Source organism: Oncorhynchus tshawytscha, linkage group LG28 (genome assembly GCF_018296145.1).
Source record: "Oncorhynchus tshawytscha isolate Ot180627B linkage group LG28, Otsh_v2.0, whole genome shotgun sequence".
NCBI classification, from domain to species: Eukaryota; Metazoa; Chordata; class Actinopteri; order Salmoniformes; family Salmonidae; genus Oncorhynchus; species Oncorhynchus tshawytscha.
Window position 1 is genome coordinate 41395612 of NC_056456.1, and position 8368 is coordinate 41403979.

At 42.3% G+C, this 8368-nt stretch overlaps 1 protein-coding gene across 2 annotated transcripts in view; it reads right to left on the reverse strand.

Annotated features, from left to right (window-relative positions):
• LOC112227299 (leucine-rich repeat-containing protein 24-like) overlaps nucleotides 1-8368 on the reverse strand; it is a 21263-nt gene continuing 12895 nt past the window's right edge. For both annotated transcript variants that reach the window (XM_042308302.1, XM_042308301.1), the window contains 2 exons: nucleotides 5948-6187; nucleotides 1-804 (listed from right to left, as the gene is read on the reverse strand). In XM_042308302.1, the coding sequence (XP_042164236.1) occupies nucleotides 781-804; nucleotides 5948-6187 (264 nt within the window). In that variant the 3' untranslated portion in view covers nucleotides 1-780. The remainder of the gene's footprint in view (nucleotides 805-5947; nucleotides 6188-8368) is intronic.

Sequence of the window (8368 nt, forward strand, 5' to 3'; positions counted from 1 at the left end):
CAGTAGTTATATAGGATGGTGTGTGTATAGACAGTAGTTATATAGGATAGTAGTTATATAGGATGGTGTGTGTAGACGGTAGAGTATAAACCATCCTCGGCTTCAGAGTATATTACTCACTAACGTCCAGTCCCTGGCCAATAAAGCATATCTCAGGACGAGAATCTCCTTCCAGAGCAACATCAGGGACTGTAACATAATATGTTTTACGGAATCATGGCCCTCTCGGGATATATTCTCCCCATCCATTCAGCCAGCGGGGTTCAGTGTGCAGACAGGAAGAAAGAACTCTCCAGGGGGAATAAAGGTGGAGGGGTATGTCTCATGATTAACTAGTGACGGTGTGATTAACGTACAGGAACTCAAGTCCTTTTGTTCTCCCAATCTGGAATACCTCACCATCAAATGCCGACTGCATTACCCTCCAATATCATTTTCTTTGGTGATTGTAAAAACTGCAACTGCATATCCTGAGGCTGCATTTATTTATTCTGTGGAGTTAACCATTTATTTATTCTGTGGAGTTAACCATTTATTTATTCTGTGGAGTTAACCATTCTTCAGGGTGTGTTTAGAGAGAAACCGTCACATCTCTTTAAAAATCTACTCTCAGCACTATATATATTCCTCTTAACTATCCCTTTCCATGGATCTCTCCCCTCAGTGGATCTCCTCTCAGCAGTGGATCTCTCCCCTCAGTGAATCTCCTCTCAGCAGTGGATCTCTCCCCTCAGTGGATCTCCTCTCAGCAGTGGATCTCTCCCCTCAGTGGATCTCCTCTCAGCAGTGGATCTCGTAGGCCATCTGTATGTGGTAGAGGAAACTGTGGGTCTCTAGTCCCTTTAAAAATAATCATGAACAAATTGTGAATAATGATGAGTGAGGAAGTTACATAGGGGGAACTGCGTAGCCTGAGCCTACATTGTTACCATGACATTCAAACCCAAAAGGTGGAGAGGACAGTGTTTCTCTGTCACAGGTGAACAATCTTTTAAACAAACAAAAATGATTTCTACAAGCAGTTGTTACAACAACAGGAAAATAGCTTCTAGAGTTTTGTCCAAATACTGGTGGACTCAACTAATTAAAGAACAGACAATCTGACCAGAGAGGTCCAGGACCTGAAGAACAGTTTGCAGTTCTCCCAGGGAGAGGTGGATGTCCTCGAAGACACTTGCAGCAAGATGACGACAAACTGTAAGTCCTGCCAAGCACTCTCTGTGAATCGTTATTACAGACGACTGAGAAAACGCAGAAGGACAATCCAGGAGGAATATCATCGTTGTAGATAGTTTTCATATAATAACTGGGCCGAGTCTGAGGAGAAAGTAAGAAACATGTTCACCGAAGAGCTTCACATTAAATCATACCAAGATTGAGGTGTAGCAGGTCTGGGAAACAAGATGGCTGTTCTGGAGAGAGCCAAGAACTTGAGAGGAACCAACATCTTCCTCAACAAGGACTTCTCTGAAGCTGTGCACCAGAGGCGGAAAAAGCAATTATCCCACCGATGAAAGCTGCCAGAGAGCATGGGAACATTGCTTACATCAGCTTTGACAGGCTTATTGTCCACTCTCCCTCCCAAAAGACCTGGAGGAATGAGAGAGCCTCAGGGTCAGTGGCTGCAGCCCAACAACACACACACATACACACACACACACACACACACACACACACACACACACACACACACACACACACACACACACACACACACACACAGCTACACAGGAAAGGGCAAGGGCTGGAAACAGCCCATATGTATGTAGCCGTAGACATAAGGTTAATAAAATCAATAACTTGCTAACGTCTGTTGGATTCGGGGTTAAACTTGCAACATGGTTTTACTCAGATGTATAGGAACATTAGTTACAAAAGAGACATGAGGGGTGGAGCCATAATGAAGCTTGGGAGGGGCTGAGTGCAGGGAAACCAACCGCATGTGACAGTACTAATAAGGGGAGAAACCATTCAAGGTTCATATCACTTAGTTCCCTGCTTAGCAAGAATGAGGTAATGTTTAGAGATAAAGAGGAGACTCCACCCAAAAGTGGGATATGATTATTATTTACTCTGAAAAATAAGAACCTAACACGTCAGATAACATGCATATATTAGCTATATCTGACACTACCTTAGACAAGTAATTAGGAGATACAGCAGTAGAAGGATATAACATGTGCAGAAAAGTCAGGAATGCCTATGGAGGTGTTGCTGTAGATGTGACCTGATTCAGGAAACTCGTGTAACTACTTCCCAGGAGAGCTATTTGAAGGTAAACTTTTTTTTTTTTTTATCAAAACGGTTTTTTTGGGGGGGCGGGGGGGCAGCTTTCACGAACATGTGAACTTTCAGCCTTAATAACAGATGTGTCTGTCTGCCATCTGTAAATACCAATACAATTGTTCCATTACGAGCCTAAAAAGGCAGCTACCTTCCCGCTAGCCATGATTGGCTGAGATAATGAGTGGGCTGGACATGCCGAGAGATGAGTTTGGATTGGTTGCCCATATAGCACGCTTCTGTCTATTTGAGCTGTTCAGTATGTGTAGGTAAATCCTGTCTTTTTTTAAATGTATCGCGTATTAAAACATAAGAAAAGACTCCAGTAATGCAAGTATCCATTTCAATAGAACACCACTGCAACAACAGAGCACTCTCATCTGAGTGTGCCAGAGAGCAGAATAACTCATTACGAACGCTCAACACCGGTTGAATATGGCCTGTGTTGGCAAAAAAAAAAAAAGCATGATTCTATTGTTGCCAGGAGTACAGTTACAGTCACCAACGGTCTGGATAACATGAAAACAGCCTAATCAGCTCTGCTAGGGCGAGTAAAATGATCAGAGTTTGGGTGGGGGCTAAAGCTGACGATGATTCTCATGCACAAGGTCAGCGTGGACCAGAGTGACTTGACACATCAAAGGGCCAAGTAAGCTGTACAAACAAAAACGGAAACCTACGTCTTACTTTAAAATGACGTTTTACGTTACATTTTCTTTCCATAAACTTATCTTAATGTTTTTGTTGTTGTTTGCAGGTGCACTATCCTTCTGACCATATGTAGCCAGGTCCCATCTACTATCCTTCTGACCCAGGTCCCATCTACTATCCTTCTGACCCAGGTCCCATCTACTATCCTTCTGACCCTATGTAGCCAGGTCCCATCTACTATCCTTCTGACCCAGGTCCCATCTACTATCCTTCTGACCCAGGTCCCATCTACTATCCTTCTGACCCAGGTCCCATCTACTATCCTTCTGATCCTATGTAGCCAGCTCCATCTACTATCCTTCTGACCCTATGTAGCCAGGTCCCATTTACTATCCTTCTGACCCACGTCCCATCTTCTATCCTTCTGACCCTATGTAGCCAGGTCCATCTACTATCCTTCTGACCCTATGTAGCCAGGTCCCATCTATTATCCTTCTGACCCAGGTCCCATCTACTATCCTTCTGACCCAGGTCCATCTACTATCCTTCTGACCCCAGTCCACCTGACCGTGCTGCTGCTCCAGTTTCAACTGTTCTGCCTTATTATTATTCAACCATACTGGTCATTTATGAACATTTGAACATCTTGGCCATGTTCTGTTATAATCTCCACCCGGCACAGCCAGAAGAGGACTGGCCACCCCACATAGCCTGGTTCCTCTCTAGGTTTCTTCCTAGGTTTTGGCCTTTCTAGGGAGTTTTTCCTAGCCACCGTGCTTCTACACCTGCATTGCTTGCTGTTTGGGGTTTTAGGCTGGGTTTCTGTACAGCACTTTGAGATATCAGCTGATGTACGAAGGGCTATATAAATAAATTTGATTTGATTTGATTTGATTTGATGTAGCCAGGTCCCATCTACTATCCTTCTGACCCTATGTAGCCATGTCACATCTACTATCCTTCTGACCCTATGTAGCCAGGTCCTATCTACTATCCTTCTGACCCTATGTAGCCAGGTCCATCTAGGACCTGGGTCAGAAGGATAGTAGATGGGACCTGGGTCAGAAGGATAGTAGATGGACCTGGCTACATAGGGTCAGAAGGATAGTAGATGTACCTGGCTACATAGGGTCAGAAGGATAGTAGATGGGACCTGGGTACATCTATAACTCAGCCTTCAACATAGTACCCTCCAAGCTCCAAGCTCATCATTAAGCTTGAGGCCTTGTATCTGAACACCGCCCTGGATCCTGGACTTTCTGATGGGCCGCCCCCAGGTGGTAAAGATAGAAAATAATCCCTCCACTTAGCTGATCCTCAACACTGGGGCCCCACCAGGGTGCATGCTCAGCCCCTCCTGTACTCCCTGTTCACCCATGACCTTTGTGGCCATTCACGCCTCCAACTCAATCATCAAGTTTGCAGACAACACAACAGTAGTGGGTAGCTTGATTACCAACAATGATGAGACAGCCTAAAGGGAGGAGGTGAGGCAGAGTGGTGCCAGGAAAATAACCTCACACTCAACGTCAACAAATCGAAGGAGCTGATCGTGGACTTCAGGAAAAGAAGAGAAAGCACACCACTATCCACATCGACAGAACCGCAGCGGAGGTGAAAAGCTTCAAGTTCCTCAGTGTACACATCACCGGCAATCTGAAATGGCCCACCCACGCAGAGAGCATGGTGAAGAAGGCACAACAGCGCCTCGTCAACCTCTGTAGGCTGAAGAAATTCTGCTTGGCTCCTTGGCTGCTTGGCTCTCAAAATTGAGAGCGTCCTGTCGGTCTGTATCACCGCCTGGTACAGCAACTGCACTGCCCTCAACCTCAAGGCTCTCCAGAGGGTGGTGTGGTCTGCCCAACGCATCACTGGGGGCAAACTACCTGCCCTCCAGGACACCTACAGCACCCAATGTCACAGGAAGGCCAAAAAGATCATCAAGGACATCAACCACCCGAGCTATGACCTGTTCACCCCACCATCATCCAGAAGGCGAGGTCAGTACAAGTGCATCAAAGCTGGGACAGAGAGACTGAAAAACAGCTTCTATCTCAAGGCCATCAGACTGTTAAACAGCCATCACTAGCAGGCTACTCAACCCTGCACCTTAGAGGCTGCTGCCCTATATACATAGACATGGAATCACTGGTCACTTTAATAATGTTTACATACTGCTTTACTCATCACATATATATACTGTATTCTATTCTACTGTATTTTAGTCAATGCCGCTCTGACATTGCTCGTCCTAATATTTCATATAAACTCCATAATTTTACTTTAGATTCTTGTGTATAGTTGTGAATTGTTGGATATTACTGTTACTTTTGTTATCATGTTTTGTATGTTTTGTGGACCCCAGGAAGAGTAGCTAATGGGGTTCCATATTAATACACATGCTAACCTCCCCTGTTATTGGTAATGGTGAGAGGTTATCATCTTTTGGAGGCATGGTCTTTGTGCGTCTAACTTTCTCACTCATCATTATTCATGATTCATGAATGGGAACAACAAAATTCATGTAGAAGTGTTCAGAAACATTATATTCTTATTTACAATAAGATGTACTCTAAAATTACACAATACATTGTTTACCATTAATTTCTATTGGGCACAACATAATCCAAAACACAAACAAACAAACTGCAAATGCATCCAAGATTGTAGAGTCAGAAAGTTGATGCAATCATTGCGTTCTAGGAATATAGGACCAAATACTAAACTTTTGACTAAATGTAAAATAAATACATTTTTTAAACATGTATGACACCTTCAAATGGAGGGACTAGACACATAAAGTACATTCTTCTCTAACCGGTAAAACAGTTTTGTATGAACATTTCCACTTATAAAAGGTGACATTCTATACTGTCGCCTCATATAAAACATCTTAAACCAAAAATGTTGGAATATAAAGCCAAATTTAAAGTTTTAGCTCCACTGTGTTTAACAATCCTATTTAGAGTATTTTATAGGATTTTTTTGTTGCATAATGTAAAAGGTTCATTACCTTCCTAACTTGGGCATGAATACCTTCCTGTAGTACCAGCACCCCCTGCTGATTGGCTAGGAGCCCTGCATGTGTTGGCAGGGTGGAGCCGGGGCGGGAGCAGTTGAGGATGTACCTCTCGTGTCCAGCGTCGTCACGGTAATCTTCCAGCTGAGAGAAGGTGGTGGGGCCATCTGAGTAGTTATTAACGTACAGGATCCTCTCTTCCTTACTGCTGCTTCTACTACTGCTGCAGAATGGCTGGTAATACACACATTAACACATTCACACAACACACATTAATACATTACAGTTTTTCCCAATTGTTTACACACTAAAACTGTCCCATGACCCACACCTGTAACTCATTTAGTAGAACCAGACACCAGATCTGCAGTACTACTGGCACATGTTCTGCTTTACACTCTATAACAAACATTTGGCAAAACACATCAAAAAAACACACATTAACACAAGGGTGTATTGAGTAGTATGCAGTTAGTACTACATACTGAAGGGTGTATTGAGTAGTATGCAGTTAGTACTACATACTGAAGGGTGTATTGAGTAGTATGCAGTTAGTACTACATACTGAAGGGTGTATTGAGTAGTATGCAGTTAGTACTACATACTGAAGGGTGTATTGAGTAGTATGCTGTTAGTACTACATACTGAAGGGTGTATTGAGTAGTATGCAGTTAGTACTACATACTGAAGGGTGTATTGAGTAGTATGCAGTTAGTACTACATACTGAAGGGTGTATTGAGTAGTATGCAGTTAGTACTACATACTGAAGGGTGTATTGAGTAGTATGCAGTTAGTACTACATACTGAAGGGTGTATTGAGTAGTATGCAGTTAGTACTACATACTGAAGGGTGTATATTGAAGTAGTATGCAGTTAGTACTACATACTGAAGGGTGTATTGAGTAGTATGCAGTTAGTACTACATACTGAAGGGTGTATTGAGTAGTATGCAGTTAGTACTACATACTGAAGGGTGTATTGTGTAGTATGCAGTTAGTACTACATACTGAAGGGTGTATTGAGTAGTATGCAGTTAGTACTACATACTGAAGGGTGTATTGAGTAGTATGCAGTTAGTACTACATACTGAAGGGTGTATTGAAGTATGCAGTGTATACTGAAGTGTAGTAGTATGCAGTTAGTACTACATACTGAAGGGTGTATTGAGTAGTATGCAGTTAGTACTACATACTGAAGGGTGTATTGAGTAGTATGCAGTTAGTACTACATACTGAAGGGTGTATTGAGTAGTATGCAGTTAGTACTACATACTGAAGGGGGTGTATTGTGTAGTATGCAGTTAGTACTACATACTGAAGGGTGTACTGAGTAGTATGCAGTTAGTACTACATACTGAAGGGTGTATTGAGTAGTATGCAGTTAGTTCTACATACTGAAGGGTGTATTGAGTAGTATGCAGTTAGTACTACATACTGAAGGGTGTATTGAGTAGTATGCAGTTAGTTACTACATACTGAAGGGTGTATTGAGTAGTATGCATGTTAGTACTACATACTGAAGGGTGTATTGAGTAGTATGCAGTTAGTACTACATACTGAAGGGTGTATTGAGTAGTATGCAGTTAGTACTACATACTGAAGGGTGTATTGAGTAGTATGCAGTTAGTACTACATACTGAAGGGTGTATTGAGTAGTATGCAGTTAGTACTACATACTGAAGGGTGTACTGAAGGGTGTATTGAGTAGTATGCAGTTAGTACTACATACTGAAGGGTGTATTGAGTAGTATGCAGTTAGTACTACATACTGAAGGGTGTATTGAGTAGTATGCAGTTAGTACTACATACTGAAGGGTGTATTGAGTAGTATGCAGTTAGTACTACATACTGAAGGGTGTATTGAGTAGTATGCAGTTAGTACTACATACTGAAGGGTGTATTGAGTAGTATGCAGTTAGTACTACATACTGAAGGGTGTATTGAGTAGTATGCAGTTAGTACTACATACTGAAGGGTGTATTGAGTAGTATGCAGTTAGTACTACATACTGAAGGGTGTATTGAGTAGTATGCAGTTAGTACTACATACTGAAGGGTGTATTGAGTAGTATGCAGTTAGTACTACATACTGAAGGGTGTATTGATTATGCAGTTAGTGAGGGTGTATATAGTATGCAGTTAGTACTACATACTGAAGGGTGTATTGAGTAGTATGCAGTTAGTACTACATACTGAAGGGTGTATTGAGTAGTATGCAGTTAGTACTACATACTGTATGCAGTTAGTACTACATAGGGTGTATTGAGTAGTATGCAGTTAGTACTACATACTGAAGGGTGTATTGAGTAGTATGCAGTTAGTACTACATACTGAAGGGTGTATTGAGTAGTATGCAGTTAGTACTACATACTGAAGGGTGTATTGTGTAGTATGCAGTTAGTACTACATACTGAAG